This window comes from Strigops habroptila, chromosome 1 (genome assembly GCF_004027225.2).
Source record: "Strigops habroptila isolate Jane chromosome 1, bStrHab1.2.pri, whole genome shotgun sequence".
NCBI classification, from domain to species: domain Eukaryota; kingdom Metazoa; phylum Chordata; class Aves; order Psittaciformes; family Psittacidae; genus Strigops; species Strigops habroptila.
Window position 1 is genome coordinate 85,661,677 of NC_044277.2, and position 20,779 is coordinate 85,682,455.

The window sequence follows — 20,779 nt, forward strand, 5'->3', positions numbered from 1 at the left end:
AAGGGAAGTACGCTACTATTTCAAGCTTCATATAGCAGGCTGCATGGAATTTAAAGTCTCTTCATAGAGAAACAGGAAGAGGACTGAGACAACAGTAATAAAATCAGAGCCATCCCACTTATATTTCAGTTAATCTTCAGTGTATTATGAACAAGGTGCATCTAGCACATTCAAAGCTATCTACAGACACACTAACTTTATTCTGGGAAAGGATATAATTAATTAGTTGAATCCTTGAGATACCTTAGGAAATATCCATACATTCCCAGCAATCTATAAACTAACAAGTATTGGGAGAGAGAGAAGAGGGCAAAAAGAAAAGACCCAAATCTCACTCTGCCTGAGCATTTACCTTTGCCTTCACGATGAGGGAGTTGAACTGCAAGTTCAGCGTTCAGCAGTGAGCGAAGTGGCCATGAGATATGGCTCCATAAGCATGACTGAATATACCTTCAGGTTGGTGGGGTTTTTAGGTTTGGTTTGGGGTTTTTTTGTTTTAATTGCTCCAATGCCAGAATTACGCTCATAGTAGAGCTAGTGTCAAAACAGAAATTCAGTGTGTTATCTGTGGGAATTTAAATGGGGCTTTTCCCCGCCTTACAATGTAAGCTTTTAATATCCCCCCTCCACCCTCCAAGAATCATCATCTGCCACTTACAACAGCTTCCTCTGACAAACCACTTCTGAGAGCCCTGAGCCTTGGCTGTCAGTAAATCAGCTAAGTTTTACAGATAATTAAGCCCTAAACCAGTGTGCTATGGTAAACAAGGCATTTTAAAAGAATAAAAAATTGGGTTCACCACATACTCTGTGTTGCGACGATGGGCCAGCAACAGTAAGTGAGAGCGCAACATGCAACAGCCTCTTGTGGGACTACTATCAAGAGATGCTTATGCTGCAGATTCTTGAACTCACCTGGAAGGACTCTGTGAAGAGAGGGGAAGTCTCAAGTAATCTGTGTGCAGGAGGAAAAAATGTAATCTAAGTACCCAAATGAGTTAAGTCTTGTACTCTTACTGTACCTGCAAGGATATGAACAGTGAGTAGAAGCCTTCCAGACACTATTATTGATTTCAAGAAATACACGAGCAGATCAGCTGTTAACATTTACTTTTATTTATAAAAAAATTGTAGAACGTATTAAATACAAACATTTGGAAAAAGCAATCAAGGCTTCGCCAAGATGCTCAGGAAGACAGAGAATCAAGAAGCTTACCACGTTTAGAGTTCTTAGACTAGCTGAATTAATTACTGTAATTTTTCACTGACTTCTTAATAGGCAGTGGCCATTACAGCAACCAGTGTCCTTTTAAAAAAGCAGAGATATGATTTGCCAAATCTTCCTACTCAACCACAAAAAGTAAGGAAGCAACTCTTTCCAGGTTAAAAATCAGGGTAATAAATACTAATGCATTTACCTGTTACCTACTTTCTAGAACACTAAACATTTGCACACGTGGATATCAAGTTTAGCCCCCAAAAAAATCAATTTTACATTTAAAATCTGGATATCCAATAAGGTGTTATAAACTTTATACATTTTCCAGTGAACATCAAAATGAGGACAGTGTTTCGAAGTACAGAAACAAAACAACTGAATGTATCATCTACACTACAAAGGCCAACTACTAAGAGGTGGATGGAGTCTAGTCAAGTTCCAGATAGCTGGAAAAGTCCTACAAACTGCTACTGAAAGACTAGTTGGAAGACAAATCATGTCATGTTCTCAGTTTGTGTTAGCTCCTCTCCCTTTCTAACAGGCCAAGGTGAGAACTGTAGCTACTCTCTCTTCTGCACCTTGTGCTAATAAAGGTGTGAACTGTCATTTTGCTCTGCATGGACAAACCAGATTTAAGTTTTCTTAGACTGCTCTTGCTCTTTTACCACTCTTAAATGCAGTATGCAGTACATAAACCACTAAACAGTAAGAGACTACAGAAAAGACCCCTTCTGTCTTTTGAAAAGAGAGGAGCACTTCCACTTACTGACAATATGGCACCCTCTCCATCCTCCTCCTTTACCCTGTATTTGCTTTCAAGCTGCAGCATAATACACATTGATGTGGCTATATGGCCCTAAAGCCAAATTCAGCTCTAAAAAAATTCTAATTGTGAGACTGATTCTTTGGGAAAAAACAAGCTATTTTAAAAAATCTGGTACAGAATAATCTTGGACACACAAACATTAACAGATGTCTCCCATTTTACCTTGCATTTGTCACAACAGAAAAAAGAATTGCCAACTTACCAGCACTCACAAGCTTACTACCGCAAGGACAAGAGTGCCACGTGTTATGGAATACATAGTGTTGGCAGTCAGCTACAGAATGGACGGACTAGATACCTGCAAGAGCACAAGCAGAATGCTTCTGACAAAGCTGCCCTTTGGGGACAGGCTGAAGTTGCACTACATATCCTATTATGAGTAGAGGGTTCAGGAACAGAATCCTGAACACGTGTCAGACCCTGTCACCGAGCAAAGTCTTTTCCAATTACCACATCAGCCCTCAGAGCACAGAGGTGACTGCCAACATGGGCACTGCTGTGCTGGAATTCCTGAACAGCCAATTATTTGGACATCAGCATCTTCAAGAGCAGAAGGCTACTCTCACCAGGCAAACACAGAGCAGTTGCTGGATATACTAAGTAGGTAATCATTCATTTAGCTACAAGCTTGAAAACAAAGTCAATTCCAGCACCTTTCCAAATGCAACAGCATCTCTTACTGCAACACAGACGTGATTATCCTGCTCTCGTGTTCAGTACACTTAGAGCACTTAGTGCAATGAAAACCCTGATGCAGGCCTTGGACTCAGATGAAACAAATGGTCAGGCCAGTTCCATCCCATTCCCTTTTTTTTCCTTTTTGACAATTATTAATATGCAAGATCCATATTTCACAAGCCATAACATTTTTTATACATACTTGGCAACAGATATTTAACAGCCAGAGTTTATTTGACCCCAAAAGCCTTGCTCCCATCCAAAGAATTCACTGTCACGCAAAGTAAGCAGGAAATCACATGAAGAAGAATCTTGTGAAGGGATGGGAGGTCAAAGTACGAAGAATTTGAAAGAGACAACAGTCTATTTAGTGTGCCGACTGCTTCTCACCCAGTGCATAGCTTTTAGTGTGATATACACATTTAAACAAATGAGGGGTTTGGTTTTGTTTTTCTATCCTGGCTGTTTGGGAAGTATTTTTATTTTCTAAAATCTTCAAGAAAAATAGGCCTTCCAACCTCTGAGTCAAAGACAAGAAATCATGATCTTGGCATCAGTGCCAACTGCCATTACACCATCAGAAGTCAATATGCTGTCCAGCATTCCTGGTGACATATTTGAAATTACAGTTTTAGAATACACTTGAGTCAGGCAATGGCTCCATTCCAGAAACACACAATGTTGCCAAGAGCAGAGTATGGCCCCTAGTTTTAAGCTAGTTTAACACATATTTTACAAATGCATTCCTACAAATCTGATCACAGCAAAACATATAGTGCTTTTAAAATGGCAGAAAGTTGAATTCAAACAACTCAGTTTTTAAACCAGTGAGAAATATGGGCAGTCCTGAAAGAAAGCAATAAACTCCTCAAATACAGACATTTGTGGAATACACATGCACACTCACACTCTCACACACACACGCACCCACTTACTTCACTCAGTGTCAGATTAAGATTACACAAGGCAATTTTCAAGGTTGCATTTACAACCACAATGACGAGAACAGCATTTTTGAGGTAGCTGAAGTCAAAGAGCAAACCACAGCACAAGCAAAGAAAAACAGGTGCTCGCACTCACACCGAGCCCACTCTTTGGAGACACGTTATCATGTGCGCAGGGGCGTGTGTTTAAGAGGCACGTGTTCCACAGAGAATGAAGTTCAGCAGCACTGGAGACCTGATAAACTATTCTCCAGAGAAGCTTATGTTGGGAGACAAGATGCTCAATCAAGGGACTACGGCTTAAATCACTGCACATCAGCTGAGCTGTGGTAAGTCTCGGTGCTCTTGGTCTGTGGCAGCTCTACCAACAACTCTGTCTCACGTGTACTGAAGCAAGTACAACTGTGGCAGTTGAAGATGTTATTAGTCAGAGCTGTCTGTCCCACTTCTCTCCTAGATGCTACTGTTGGTAGAAAGGTACATGTACCCATATCTCACCTACTCCAGTTCGCAGCCTAGCATTCAAGTTCAAGCCCACCTCCGCAGTATTACTTGTCAATGGACTGTGAACCTGAGCAGCAGAGACAGACTTGAGTTCTCCAGGTGCAATAATATCTTTGCCACATTAATAGTGCAGAGACGTCAAACTGCCACAGCTTGAATCACCAGACTTTATCTCTCAGAGCCCTTTGCTAGCCTCCAATGAAAGGAGTTGAGCTAACCTCACAGCAAATGCCAGGCAATGTGGGCCTAAGGCGATGCTAGCTGTGGCTGGCTAACTGGCTCAGCCACAGTAACTGGATCATGTCCCTGGGCATACAGAGAACTTGATCCTGCCCATATTGTAAAACTGTGTGAAACACACTCATACACACACACATAATGCAGTATTTTTATCAAGAAGCTTTCGATAAATCAATTGTTTGCAGGATTACTGCTGAGAGTCCTGAAGATGGGATGGAAATTATGGCAAGATGTTTTTCAAAGGTAGAAAGAAAAAAAAAAAAATCAACCTCCTACAATTAGGTCTCTGTTGTGTAGTTACTGTATGAGAGAGACTGCACAGATGAGAAGTTGTTATTCCACTGTCTTCCTCCAGTACTCTGCTGCAACTCTGCCTGCTCTTTATATTTACTCAGAAGATTTTTGGCTTCTTGCAGATCCTGAGAAGAGTTTTCCCCGTATTCTTCTTTCAGCCACTGCCTGAACTGCAGAAATTGAACATACATATACACTATGATGAAACAATAACATGAGACTGAAGAAGCAATACTCCCTACTGTCCTACAGGATTTTGAGAGCCTTTAAGAACACAGGTAGTTTAAAAAAAAGCTCTCCAAATATTGCATGTCCCTCAACAACACCATAGAATACTCAGGCACAGGAACGCGCATTTGAAATCACTGAGATCCCTTATATCCCCTAAAACTGACACACATCCATAACAGCTTGGCTGACTGAAGGAATAGAGAGTACGGAACACCTACTAGGCAAGGACATCTGGATTTAAAAGCTCCCTCCTCCTGTTGCGTATACAAACAATAAGACAAATTAGCACAGAAGCTAATCCAGGAACTTTAAAAGCTATAGAATAGTACTCTATATTACTGACATAAATGACTGACTATGGTTCATGGTAACAGAAGTACCAGGTCCAGTTGAAGGTCAGCCCAGCTATGTATCCTGGTATGAGTAGTCAGATTTAAATACTGAAGAAATAATCAGGCAATGGCGGGGCAATAATACTGTGACCTTTTCCCTAACCATTTCCTCAGCTTCTAGCAATTTTCAGCTCAGATACTTCCAGAGGCTGAGGCAGTATTCTCCATGTTTGATAGCAACAAATGAATTTCTGCCATGAGATCACTTTTTGGATCCACAAATTTTTAACATAAGGTATCTGGATGCCAGCAAGCTCCATACGTACATATCGTATAGAACCCCCTCCTTTTCCTTGACTGGGACCTGCCAATTGATAGCTCCATCTCACATTACAGGGAAGAATGGAAATCATACCTGTTCACTTTCTGTATTCCGGTCAACTTTATAAGCCTTTATCACATCCTTCTCTGTCACTTCTTTGCCAGTTGATGAATTTTAGTCCACTAACAATCTCATTGCTCTTCTCTGCAGAAGCAGCAAGTAGACACAGACCCCAACTATTTTGTTCCAGTGGGGACAATATTGATTTTTCAAGCCTTAGCTTTCATAGCCTTGTTCTGTTTGGGGCTTATGGACAGCTTTATCCGTACAGATAATTTATTGAAACAAGACCTCAATATAGTTACTCCCTCCCATCCCTAAATGATCATAATGTCCTAAGTCAAATCTGAAGCCTCAGGCTACCACATGGAAGTTTAGAATTGGTCCAAACCATGTTGTGACCTTAGTGACTGAATCCCTTCCTGTAAGACTGAGATCTAGAGGATCCCATTCCAGAAACCCCGCAGGATACCACCCTGTAGTGGCACAGCAAAACACCCTTGCTGGTGAAATCAGAAAAAAGTTCACACCCATGGCAGATGGCATTATTCCACTGAAATCAGGTATGTAAACAGACACCTGCTAAGGATGTGGTTGCTGTTCAGAGACAGTAGGAAACTACAGCCCAGCCAGTGACTACAGGTGGATATTGCTTTTTGCAATCTACTGCCTCCCCCTCAGTAAAAAAAAGGCAGAATGTGTTGTCCATGGTGGATGAAAAAGAGAAAAACCAAAAAAAAAAAAACCAAGAGACGTTACTGTCTTTATCAGGCTATTTGCATATAGCCTTAATTGTCATTGCTGTTAGCCCAGACCAATTAGAGCAGAAATGACTGTAAGGGAGGAAGGAGACAAGTCTGGAAAGTCCCCCTCTGACTTTTGTCTCTTAAAAATCAGTTACTCTACCATTTACACCAGTCCCAAACGATCCAGGAAACATTCAGTTAAATATTAACAAAAACACACAAATATTTACAGTTGCAGACTGCATCATGCAAAACAACTGGTAATTTCTAAACTCTGAGCTTTCTGCAGCTGAATGACAGGCAAGGAATTAAAAAAAAAAAAAAAAAATATGAAAACAACCAACATCCTCTGCCTCATGTATTTTGCTTTCCGATTTTGGTTTGCCTCTGTTGTTGATTTTTAATAAGCATGATAGGCATAAAAGCCCAGAGAACAGCAATATGCTGAGCAATGGAAAACAGAGAGGACGTCAGAGTAGGTTTTTAACATAAGTGGAAGTTACAGATTACCCACAGGGAGCAGGTCTTTTGCGTGGGATGTGCTTTTTAGAGCTAAGAAACTAATTTTTGTCTTATGAAAACCACTCTGCAGTCTTACTGTTCCCTCAATTCTCCTAGTGCTACAAAGCCTTCCAAGGCTAAGAAAAAAAAGAGTCATATTTTTGATGTTCTACACATTGGAAAATTTACAAAGTCTCAGCCACACAAGGTGGGGAGAACATGACATGTACATCATAATGAAAACCTATTTAATTCCTGGATAGCAAAGATTTCTGATTATGATTTCTTTCCTGTTTACTATTCCAAATGAATGTGTTGAGGGGAAACCCACTATTTCCATGCAACTGGTACTTCTAGGTCGGTCATTCTGCTGCGTTCTGAGCAACCCATTTGTTTTTACCTCTCTGAAGGTGTCAGTCTTCTATTGTCTTAGCGCACATGAAGCAATCACTAGATTGAGAACACAGCTGGGCAGGAGGTGTTTAGATGTGCTTCATCTCTTCCCTCATCTAGCATTCCCTGACACCTTCAGTTCTACCTGCACCTTCCCATTGGAGCAGGTTTGGCCAAGAAGCCACTCCCTCAAAGCAAAAACAGGGAGTCACCTGTTTTTGCCACCCAGACCACAAAATAATGGGAAGTAGCCCATGATCTGACCTGGGGTTGTGTTTCACAGCTCATTTGTTTGCAGTTCATTTACCTGATCAACATCATGTTTTTCAAAGTCCTGTAGCTGCCTCTGGAAGCCCATGTTAGGATTGGCACAGGATCTCGCTGCGCGGACAACAGACAGTGCATCTTCCCAACCAAAGTCTGTGATGGTCATGATGTAGGCAACCACTAATGTCACACTCCTGGAGACACCTGCAAGGCTGCATGAAAAAGGTGGCATAATAAATTGAAGTAGTGCTGTACTTCATCTGTCACAGTTAAAAACATCACTTCCCAACATCACAGCAGACTGCTGTGCTTCTTGCCATGAAGAAGAAATATTGCAGTATTTGAGTTAAAGGGTTTTGGTGATGCTTTTTAAAATGTGTCAGAACAAATCTATGACAAGATCGAGAAAGGGGGTTCTAAGTAGTAATTTGTATGACACTGCAAAGGAAGAAATAAGTATCAAGTCTTCTCAAAGACAGGGGACAGTGCACAGTTCCAAGTTAATTTGTTTTTTAATAATCTAGAAGTCACTCACACACTTTCTTCTGCTTATATAGATTAGAGCAGCAAAGTAAGACTGTTCCCTCTTCCCTACAAATAAAGGCTTCCATTTCATTGGGCTGAAATGAACTTTAACTGAACTGTTGAAGTACGTATGGCTGGTTGCTTGAGTTCTTTTCCTCTTTCTGCTAGCCATGCACTGTGCAACTTCAACTCTCAGGACTCCAGTTTCACCAGATGAAACACTGGGATAAAGTAATAAACATTCACTATTAATGGTTTGACAACACTGGACAAAAAACTGCCAACTATTACAATTGGGAGTATAAAGAATATGTTTGAGTTACATTTGTACCAGACTCTTTCACTTGGCATTTCAAGAATAGTTTATGCTTTTGAAATGCTTCACAAATTTAAATATGTGGGTTTTAAAACTCCATCAGAATTCATGCTAATTATCCCTGGTTTACATACATGGACAGTGACCAAATGACTCGTGCACAGCCCTATCATGAGTCTGTAGCAAACAGGGGATTTACGCTCAGGGTCTGTGTACAAGTCCAGTGTTCATATCACAAGATGACTCCGATTCCAGATACAGACTCAGATATGTCACTTGGACATATAGCATGAAGACTACAACCAATAGCAGAGAGCAAGAAAAATCCCAGGGTGGGATTTCCTTTTCTATTTTCTACAGCCCCAGGAGCATCTCTCCAATCAGAGACTCACTATTAACAAATGGAACATCTGAATGCTTCAGCAGTGTAAAGTAAAAAAAGAGGGGAAAAAAAAAAAATTATTAATTTCTGTTCAGAGGAAATTTTTTAAACAACTCTGAAGTCACCAAAATAGCTGTTATAGAAACTAATTAAATTAGAATTATGGAAATCACATTTAGAAACAGTGATTAAAATAATGGGAAATAAATAGCATGTCTCTAGTCAATGCATCCCAACTCAAATCAATCCTACAACAAGGTTTGATAAGAAGAGAAGCTCAAGAAGAATTTCTTGGGCTTCTTTTATCTCCAGGCAGCTGCCCATCCCAGTGATTCAAAAGTCCTAGCATGAGGCTTTAACAGCATTTGTAAATCTTCTGGGCCACTTCAAATAAAGGGGGCGTCTCAGTCCAAGAGGATTTTGCTATAAAATGGAGATGAACACTAACTTGTTAAAACGATGAACATCCAAATCAAGGTAAAGAAACCCTTAAGAAGTGGTATACGTACCAATGAACTAGGCAGCCTTCACCTCTAAGCCGGCACTCATGGATAAATTTGATGCTTTCTCTGAAATGCCTTGCCCTGAAAATAAAAGCAGAAGGGGAATAAAGAAAGTGCTCTATTTAGTAAAATCATTACTTAGAAAGAGAGAAATGTATCCGAAAGCTCACTGAATGCTGTTTCTAGAATTTAGAACTGAATACAGGTCTTACAAGGTAAAAGTTAGTGTCTGCAAATGAAACTCAAAACTCGCTGGCATAGTTATTCTCCACTGTACCTGAAGAAACTGGTAATCTTAGGCACTATGATGTGATAAACACTAACACTTTATTCTGATGACTGTCAAGTCTGTATTTCAGAGTTTTATTCCTCTTTAAACTAGTAACTTGATGTTGCATGTCCTTATGAATGCTCAGGTGTCAGATGAAACTCAGCACGACTACATGAACAGTTCTCAAGGTATACGGTCTCTCACAGAGGCATCCACTACTCGCTACCCAAACTTACGCTTAACTTTGACTTCACCTTCTCCTTCAAACCATGTACTAGGACACATCTAAATGTTATTACTTTCTTCTTTGCAACATGAAATCTCTCCCTTCTGTCCCTGCTATGAAAAACTATTCAATTCAAGCCCTGTCTTCTTCAGCTTCTTCCAGTCTTCTCACCTCAGACTGCAGGACCCCTCTGCCTGCCCTTATTCAGGGTGTCAGCCAACCTCTGCCTACAGCCTACCTCTTTTTTAAGCAGCAGAGGAGAAAATGTGGAGAAGCTAAAGACTCAGTTTATAAACCTTAAGGTTTTTACTCTTATTATCCTTTAGTTATTATGCCTCTTCATTTTAAGCGGGGCAAGTCTGAGGGAAAGGAAGTGGACAGCTGTCATTATCTCAGTAAATCTGCAACACCACCTCTTAGCATCCCAGTCCTAATTTGCTCGCCCTGCCTCTGCCTTTCAGACTGCAAAGCCTTTGGGGCTGCCTACAACTAATCACAGGTACAAGCAGCACCTCCAGTTCAAAAGAGCTGGAGTTTACTGCAGTCTTTGAGTGCTCCTGCAATTTAAGCTTGCAAGCAGTAGCGTGTGTGACACAAAGAGCTCCTTAAGGGGTAATCAGTACCAGGCTTATTGGCAAAGACGAACCTGAAAGCACACTGCACTCAACACCCATGAAACACAACGTCCTGTATTCAAGATGTTTCCCCTCTCAGGGTGAATATTATACCACAAGAGTAAAAGAAAAAAAACCTCAGCCCAGCATCAGCAGCCACATAAAAATCAGGAATACCCACATAAAAGGAAGCTTCCCTTCCTGCCCAACAGTGCAGCTGATGATACTATAAAAACTCAAGACCTGGAGGAGGACAACGGTGATGCAATAGAGTGACAGCGCCTGTGGAACTTGCAAAGGCAATAGTGTCTAAGCTTGAATATCCAAAAAGAGAGATCCCAAAGCCCAGGACTCCCTCTCCAAGGCAGTTCTTACATCACTGGATACAACATGGAGAACACAGCTGGAAAAGACCTGAGTAACTTATTTGGAAAATCTCATGGCACGATGCAATCCCAAGCTTTAGGACAACTTGTCAACTCAGGATTTTGTTTTTCAAGAAACCAATCGCGTATGTAAGACAGACTAAACGCATGTCTACTCAGACAGCCACTCCAAACATTTTCACTGGCTGAGTTCTAACAAATCAGGGCACTCAGATCCGCCTGGGGGGCACAATAAGCTTCACATAAACAAACTCAGAGAACAAATGACATGTTGGGCTGTGTGTGCAAGAGGCATTGCTACTGCACAATGAAGGAGCTCTTATCTGAGATTGAATGGATTCAGTCAGATGAAACTTGGCTAGGGCTGGATTGACAACATCCTAATCTTCCCATACACCCATCTTTTCTCTTTCTAGAAAATCTGACCAACAGCACAGCTTCAAGCACCAGTGAATTCACTTCTGTGGTCTAGCACAAGTTTTGGTTAAACACTTCAATGCTTTGGTTTGAAAAATACCTGCGAATGAGCATAACACCTTTGCAACGTACTAAATATAGCTAGCAGTAAACTCCATTCACTCAGCTTTATTCACCTTCCTTATTGCCAAAACACTGCCAAGTGTGTTTCAGGTATTAATGAAAAAGAGAAGAGAAATAGCCAATCTTAGCCAAAATTAGCACTGCTCTGTAGAACCACAGCCCCTCCTCACCTTGAGTCAGAGAAAAGGAGACAGGTATTCCTCCACACCCCTGTGGTATCAGGGTCTCTGCTGCCTCGAGGAGACAGAGTTACCTAAACTCATTTTCAAACTTATGGTACAAACCATATTTACACAAAAACTAAGATTAAGGACCAGTTATCGGCGTGGCAAGTGCCAGACACAAAGAAGGATGGCAAGTCTTATACTAACCGCAAAACAGTTGATCATCATCTGTAACAGGAAAGCACTTGGCAAATATGTTGATCTGCAGCCTATTTGTTGGACTGAACAGTTACTTCAAGACAATTTATTACATCATATCTGGCTTTTCCATCTCCAGGCTTAAAGCTGGGTCCTGAACTGCATCCATCTTCGCAGTAGGAAAATAGCACAGGAAGAACCACTAGCAGAGTGCCCCTACCAGCACATTGTAGAAGTTATCTAAAACTTATACATTACAAAGCCAGATAATCCAAAACTAGCCTGAGGGCAGTTATGATACCAGATCTACATGTTCATTTGTTGCTAGTCAGAGTTCTATGAATGTTATAAAGGTTAAAAAGAAAGCATCCAAATCACATAGGAAGAAGCATCTTTCCTTTGGCAATGTAAATGCAACAAAGATCCACCTAAATTCTTCTTCATAGGTTATCTGGCTTATATATTATGACCACTAACAGCTTGACCATTGGAAGGTAGTCCCTTAGAAACATGTAGCCTAAGACAATTAGCTGGAACAGGACAGGAAGGGAAGACTTCATTTCTATAGAATTAACTTTTTAGCAACAGGTTCTAATAGATGACGACATATCTTGAGAAGTCAAAGGCCCGAGGTAAATTTCTCACAGTCCAGGGAAAACACTCATTTAATGCCTAGGAAGCACCTGGAGTCTCAAAAGCAACTGCTTGATTCCTAGGCTTGGCAGGGGCAGAACATGGGAGTAGAAGCAAGCTTTTGAGACACTTTAGTGAACCCCCACATGTTAACAGGGGAATCCCTGCTGTATTTCCCTGGCAATTCATGCTTCTGAGGAAGGGAACTCCACTTAACAAACTTATTAGGAGTAAATGTGCATTACACACATAAGAAACCAGAAGTTTCCATCACAAAAATGAGCTGAAAGTGAATTAAGAGCTCACAATCCCCAAATTCAGCAGGTAAAAGCTTCCAGCTGGACCTTATCAAACTGCCAGCAATTGCAAAGGAGCAGCAAAGCTTCTCACAAACTTGCTGTTGGGTGAGACACTGTCATGGTTTAAGCCCAGCCGGTAACTCAGAATAAGACAGCAGTGTGTACCTGGTCAGTTGTGCCTGTGAATCATTGCTGAGAAAACACAAGGACCTGCAATTCAGGATTTTTTTTTTTTTCCTTTATTCCCCTGACACCACCAGAATCCCTCTTTCGAAAGAGGGTAGATACACAAAGATATTGCAGAGGGACCAGTTCCCTTTTCTGTTCTCCAGCTATCCCTCCTTCCACAGCGGACACAGGCAGTACAGTTAGTTGCTCCCAGATAAGATTGTGTCAAATCCTCACAGACTGAATAAAGACAGCTTCCTTTTGCTTTCAGAAGATTGTATGTGCAAAGCAGGCAACATTGCTCTTTGTGAGCATTGTGATTTGATTTTACTTCAAGATCTGAACTGTGCAAAGCAAAAAAGAAAAATCGGTTACTCATCAAGTTTTATTTTAAGTGATAAAAATGTATCAGTATTAGAAGTAATGACATTTGCTTGCAACCACCTGATACTAAAGCAAGTAGTTTAGATGCCTGCAGCGTAACAGAAACAACATTCATGCAAATATTGTATGTTCTTATTGAAGCTTTAAGAGCTTTGGTACTGTGCCAGACAGCTCAAGCACTGGAGGTAGTTTTTTCAATGTAACTCCTTGATATGTAACAGTGAGGGAAGGACTGAATTGTACATTGATTAATGCTCATCACAAATGCCATCCTTTCTATTTCCATTCCCAACTGATCTAGATCTCTAATAACAAAGGGAGCAGATTTTCAAAACATTTTCAAAAATGCTACAGATCTACAGAATACTAGCAAACAATATGACATGAGTATTTCCCTCTAATCCCATGTTCTTTTTCCTTCCCAAAATAATTCTTTACATTTATTTTTATTTATTTTAAGTATTAAGGTCACAGAAAGTTGTCCATGACAAAGGCAGTTAGTCATCTGCCTTCTCATTACAGACCTGTCTTGAAATTTAGGGGTTTGGAGTGTTTTTTGTTGTGGCTTGGGAGTGTGTGTGTGTTTTGGTTTTGTTGTTTTGGTTGTGGTTTTTTTATCTTCCCCTAAAATCACGCAAGAAATGCAGAATGAAAAGGCAAATCACCACACATCCAATGCCACGCTGGAATCTTTCTAGGGTATGATACACACATACTCTAAAAATATCCCCTGAAAGCATAAGCCGGAATATTGCTGCGATGTGAGAAAAAAGCAGTGCTGCATTTCCTTCCGTACCTACCAGGCCTCTTTCAAATACTTGTTTCTCTACAAAACTTGGTAGCAGGAAGTGGCTGAAACCCCCCTCACCTCTCCCCAGCATAAACAGTGAACTCTAGAAGAAAGAGCTGGTCACCATCCAAGTTCTTTTACAAAACGTGTTTTGATTTCTCTTTGGAACCAAGACTTGCTATGCTCAATGGCTCTAAACATTAAAACCAAGGATAAGCCAATAAGCATTTCATGAATGTTAGCAGAGGTGAGAGAGAGAGGCTGTGATGCCCTAGTTTCAGTACATCCATCCTCAAGGCAAGAGTCACTGCAGGGCAGAAACTCTCTGCTATGCCAGCCTACTACCAAGAGCAACGGGGGCTCCTGAGGCAGGTTCAGGAAGTCCAGAGCAGATAGTTGCAGAGGTAGTTGGCACACTGGACTTCATCTTGAAGGCCGACTGTAAAGAATTTATTTCAACCCTTGAAGCACCAGGTTTCATACCTCCTTCACGTATTTTCTCTTTGTTAATTGCTGGAGGTAGCACAAAGAAAGAACAGCCAAGCAAAAAGATTCACAAAAACAATGGCTAGAATAAACTGAGACTAAATCAGGAGCAGACTCACAAAGAAATTCCTGAAGTTTAAGGCCAAAAATGAAGAGTGTTTACAAACTGACCCTCCTACAAACCCTCACACACAAAAAGCAGGGTCTGAACCAATGTGGCTCAGATAACGTGCTACTGTATTTTCTTAACAGATTAAAAACCACATTTGTGTAATACTTGTGAGATATCAGAATCAGATCTCTCAGCTCATTGTAAAACAGGCATCATGGTACTGAGGGATTTCTGGGGTTTTGCAATTTACTTTTAAAGAAAACTTACAAGTTCTGCGAGGGTGAGTCAGCAGCAGGAATGCACAGATACTTCATCCCCTGTGTAAAGAAACAAAAAGGAATGAGAAGAAAACATCCAAGTTAAATACATTTATCTAGCACCGTGCAAGTCCTGCTCTACACTGGTGCAGTTTTATTGACTTTGAGGAAGACATACCATTATTCAGACAAGCAGACATCATCTCTATGCAGCCAAATTTTAGTTTTAAAACTCTTTTCACATCTGCTTTGTTGCTAAGACACCAGCACATAGCTTAGTCATGCTTATCCCAGCCCAATAACGAAGCTTCTTAAAATAGAAGCATCTTTATTAAAGAGGCATAAACCTCTTTTTCAAAATCTCATTCTTCTTACGTTTCTAGTAAAACTAAGTTGCACCTTCTCCTGCCCTTCCCCTTCTCTGAACAGATATTACAACCCAAAATTGTGATAACCAATTTCTTCTGATCCCATGAAATCATTCTTCTTTACCTCATTGATAAACCAAACAAAATGCATTTCAGAGAAGAAACATGTTTGTGGCATGGGTTTTGTTTTTTATTTTGGGGAAGATTCAAGCAGGACAACTGTAAAACTCACACTTCTCTTCGAAAAAGTTAACCTCACTTTCTTAGTCAGCTATCATAAAAAGTTACAAGATCAAGTAGGGAACTCAGATAACCATTTCTGATGCATTAAAAATGTTACTGGTTATATTTAAAACACTATAATCATGCACTACTGTTTTGCATTGTCAACGCTCATCTTAACTGTCATTTTATTTTAAAGCTTGTCTTGCCCCGTAACTGTTAAGAAAAAGAACATTTCTGAAAACATATTTAGCTAGCTTCTCAAATAGGACTTCCAAGAATATAGGTTGCAGCTCAGACACAAAAAAAGAAAAATCGTTCACTGGAAGTCTTTCGACTTATTTCAGATGCAGTATGAATTTTTCAGATTTACTTGTAAAGATCAGGATTCATAGCAAAATATCCACCATAAAATGCACCTTAGTTTATCTTTCTGTAACAATGCAAACCCCTGTAATAATCCTGCATGTTCAACACACAGGGAAAGTCATATATTTATCTGTAAGAGATCCTTTGCCAACAAGGTGGAACACAACATGCATCTACCCAGCACTTCATTTGCCAGCTGGGGTAGGGGCAGATTTTCATTGCTCAACTGTTACAGCATCTTCTCCACCACCACCTTTGCTGGCTCAGAAACCTCTACTTCCCCTACACACACTTTGTTACTTCACTTGCATCTCCCACCGAAGAGCAATCCCTTTTCTAACAGGTCTTGACGCATCACACCATGATACCCCATCATGCTAATCCTCTGCAAGATGCATGAACTTCATCGCTATGTCAGAAAGGACATGGTGAAACCTCACCCCCGCGACACGACACATGGTACAGCCATTTTCTCAACCCAGCAGAACCCCTTCAGCCAGCACCTTCTCCACAGCCACATAGACCTGACAGCCTGCCCTGTTCTCACCAGGCTTTACCAGACTTTTTCACTCTGACAGGCCATCCCCAGTGTGCCACAACTTGTCTATAGCCCTCTGGTTTGGGGAAGGCAGGGTCAGAGAGGGGAACACTCTGCAGACAGTGCTAAGCATGGAGATAGAGACATGGCAGTGCCTGACAACGGACAAGGCACCATCAGGCCAACACCAAGGCAGTGACAGCACATGGCATTCTGCTTGAGAGCTGCATGGCAAAATGCAGCTGAGGGGAGAGAGATTAAGAATGAAGTCAGTTTGTAAACCAAAGCAGCCTCCTGCTGGAGGCAATGGCATCAAGTACAGTCCCTCCTGCCTTGTATCAGAAGGGGTGCCTGCTGTGGGAAACCAGGATGGCTCCACAACCATAAACTGACCCACAGCAGCTCACAGATACATTCATTTCAAAAGACAATGTAGCAGTAATACATATACTGATAGGCTGCTGAGCCAAAGATGATAATTATATTGTGACAGATTAATAATGTTAATAAGCCTTTTGTATGACACATCTGAGAGGTTTGCCTCGGACATGAGTATCACTTTAAGTGAGTCACTCCAGTAGAATGATGGCCTGAAAGTAAATTTACATGCTATTCTTTCCCCCAGACCTTTAGACAACTCCATGTCACTAACTCTGCACCACCAAGGGAAAAAACAGGAAGAGAAGTGAAGGTAGGAGATGGGTTAACTCCAGAGTGCACCATATGCCAGAAGGTTCTCTCCTCCAGCATGCACTAACGCAAGTTTTTCCACAGATTTCAGAAGCTATGGCACATGCTGAGTGCTTTTCACAAGCTGAGTGCAGAGGGGCTTTCAGATCATGTTCACTTTAAAAGCAGAAGTAGCACCAGCACAAGTTTAAGACCCACAATGTTCTTTTTTTGTCACGGCTGACTAGTTCCCATTACCGCAAGCAAGCATGAAACTAGCCTATGAGAGACCACACATGGTACTGAATGGTTCATCCAGAGCCTGATCCTGGAGGGCTTCAGCACCTACAACTTCCAGTGAAGCCCACACCACACTTTTCCCTACTTTGTTCACAGGTGTTCAGCATCAGGCTGTAATATAGCTTCGGAGACAGGTGAAGGTTAAAGTTACTGGAATTTGGTATTTTGACCAATGCATGTCACTTGCATGGTGTTTCTGGAAAGCTGTGGTGATGGACTCCTCCCTATGAGGAAATAATTACACACTCAACTCAGAAATAGTTATAGGTGGGATTTCAAAAGTATGTGCAGTGACCTAACCTGACTCCCACGAAAATCAACAGCGAAACTCTCAGTGACTTCGACTCAAACGCAGCTTGGCCAGAGTTGGTAACTCCTGAGGATCCCACCCTAGTACCAAGTTTTACTTCTCTTGGTTGAAGTAATAATAACAGAATCAAATAGCATTCATCAAAACTGGATACCTGAAATACAACAATGACACAAGATTGTGCAGGTATTCATAAATGAGACTTGGGATTTTCTACGTTGACATTCATATGTTGATTACTGGAATTAGCTTCTCCTCACATATGACGGATAGACTTTATTTCTTAAACATATTGGCAACAGGAAGACACTCACTAAACCCTGCTGTCTGTGCCTGTTGTTTTGTTTTGTTGTTGTTTGGTTTTTTTTTTAAACTACCCAGGATCATAATATTATTTGTATATTTGTGCCCCAAGACACTGCTGTCCTTCCTGTGCACATACACTGCAGATAACATCTAAGAACTGTCCCAAAGGGACCTTTTAAAGCAGAACAGTTTATGCCAACCAAACAAGTAAATACCTACAACATTTTAGATGGGGTAGTAGCAAGCAAGAAAGACATGTCACTTTTTTATTACCTAGCAGTTTGTTTGCCATTCTGAAACATAAGATGTAAGAAGGCAACAATCACTGAAATAGCAACTAAAACAGAGTAAGCCAAATCAAGAGATTGTTGAAGAGTCAAACAGACCAGCTCCTACAGAAAATTTCAACAGGCCCCAAATCAGTACCCAGTCTGCAGTTTCCTTAAACTTGAATCAGGCTGCAGATGCAATATCCCAAGTCGAACCAAAACTGTATATTAAGAAAGATAGGAAAACAAATAGAAATTTTATGTCAACCATATGGAAGTCTTTATTTACTAATTTATTTTAAAATTAACTCTATTTTGTTCCCTAGTAATGAAAATTCTCTGAAAATTATTCAGTCGAGGAAGGACAGAACAACTTAAACCAGGCATTGTACCACTTTACCTCCACACACTAAATTAGGTGCCACAGAATAGCTACTTACCCCAAAACATGATATTTGTTCAAAGCAAAGAGAAAAGATTGACATTATTAAAACTGAGGAAATGAGAAATATTATTTTAAATCCTACATGAAGTAATACATCCACTTTATTCACTGAATACTGCTGCCAATATGTTGTTATTCAAACATTTCTTCAGCTGACAGCTGTGTCAGTCCTGTCTTACCTCTCCAAACAAGTTTTTCTCCAGATTACCCATTATAAAAAGTAAAAATAAAAAAATTAAATAGAATTTATGTATGCTCTAAGGTAATAAAACAGTCCATACATAGCGAATGCGTTCAAACCCAAGCTTCTAGGTCAATGAGATGCTGAACAAAGCTTTCTCCTGCTCATTTCAATTCACTACTTCTTCCCACTTGTTATCGTTGCTCACTTTCCTTTCTCCATCAATCACCTTCACCACCAAACACCCCTACCCTCAACGCACACACTTCTCTAACCTTTTTTGTTATTATTCACATGATGATCCTAACTGATGCTCTCATCAAATAAAAGCAGAACTCGCATTTCTTTTCGTGTATTTAATCTATTAAGATTGCCCCCTCAAAACAAATCAGTAAAACAACATATAATTTACTTTTCTGGGTTTTTTGTTTCAGCAGAGTAACCACCAAAACTAGATTTCTGTCTCTTAGGCCCTGAAACTAAGTGCAACAGTTAAACCGATACAGTGAGAGCTAACAGAACTAGAGCAAGTATTCTGATTTCAAGATTGTCAAAGTTGAAACAAGCGAGAGTTAAGTAAAATTTCTAAAATTCACTCTTATTTGAGAAATAGCAACAACACTTGCATAATTTCATCACAGATTCTAGAACGAAGTCAGTTCTACTGTAGTAAATACTGAAGTTTTAAAACCAAAAAATTTCAGGAGCACACATATATGCAGAGATTTTACACTACAGTTAATAAAGTATTCATGGAATTGCAGTTCAAATTACTTTATACTTACTTTATGCAAATTATTTTAGACGTCAATCTGCTAAGATGGGAAACTGAACAGTTAACTCGCATTTGTAAAAGTCAGTAAGAGTATAGAACATCTTCATTATCATCAGCTTTTTAAAAAAGATAATTGTTTGTTATTAAATCCAGTATTCCATGAAGTGTTCAGGAAAAGTAACAGTCCAGTTTAAGAAATGCTCTGTTTCTATTCTACTTACCTATCATCTATTCTAAAAACTCCAGCTTCATTTTAATTAAACTTTTAAAAATGGGTTTGCTTTTTTTATTTTTTTTTTTTAGTAGAGCACATAGGATTTTGCAGTAGCAAAATGACACATCTAGAAGTGCTACATGTCAGTGACTGAGAATAGGATCTCTAAAGAGCACAAACAAATTTAATTGCATGATACCAAGAATAATTTCCACTCCCCACGGGATAAGGTGCAAAGACAAATGCAGCACCTATAAGGATGTTTGCTCCTTTGTAATGATCAAAGATGTTCTGAAATCACTCAGAATCATGTTCAGTTTGATTACACCCTAAATCACACTAACAGAGTTTATTTGTGAAAGAAAACTGTCAGCAATTTTCATATAAAACTGAGTACTCCGGCAAAATAGTATGCATGAGAATAAGAGGAAGGACTAAAAATGCTGCTCATTATTTCATGTTTAGTGGGTTTTCCAATTTTTCTTTTTTACAGATGTTCTTCAGAACACTGTCCCCACCACTGCTGTATATACAATATTTCTGAGGTTTTAGTTAGCACTAACTGAATCTAGTTTGAAACCCAAATCTAGAACTTTGAATGTTAAAGGTGAGGAAAGGGGGAAAGACCCTCAAATTACAAAATTTCTGTTCTCCAGGAGCAGGGGTGGGGGGAAGTGGCTGGAAAAAAAGAAGTTTAAAAAAAGAGCAGGATTGTATTTTTGGCATTAAACCTCTCTATTTAAATTTATGTAAAGATACCATCAATGACTTCCAAGAAATTTTTTTTAAACCTAAACCCATAAACTTAGATTTGTGAACCCAGATGCAAATAGCAAACCTCCAGCACCTGGCCAGTTCTTTCAGGTTAGTCAAAAACCATGTGTTAATTTGAGTCGTCACATCAACAGATGAGGGCAGGAGGACTTATTTTTGTTTAGGGGCATTTCAGCAAAAAAGCTAAAGTGGGAAACAGCCGGCACAAAACTTCCTCAAGCCAAACCA

At 40.1% G+C, this 20,779-nt stretch overlaps 1 protein-coding gene across 3 annotated transcripts in view; it reads right to left on the reverse strand.

Moving 5' to 3' along the window:
• Nucleotides 1-1,716: 1,716 nt before the first annotated feature.
• DUSP22 (dual specificity phosphatase 22) overlaps nt 1,717-20,779 on the reverse strand; it is a 43,440-nt gene continuing 24,377 nt past the window's right edge. For all 3 annotated transcript variants that reach the window (XM_030479944.1, XM_030479965.1, XM_030479954.1), the window contains 4 exons: nt 14,822-14,871; nt 9,290-9,364; nt 7,598-7,769; nt 1,717-4,875 (listed from right to left, as the gene is read on the reverse strand). In XM_030479944.1, coding sequence (XP_030335804.1) covers nt 4,690-4,875; nt 7,598-7,769; nt 9,290-9,364; nt 14,822-14,871 — 483 coding nt within the window. In that variant the 3' untranslated portion in view covers nt 1,717-4,689. The remainder of the gene's footprint in view (nt 4,876-7,597; nt 7,770-9,289; nt 9,365-14,821; nt 14,872-20,779) is intronic.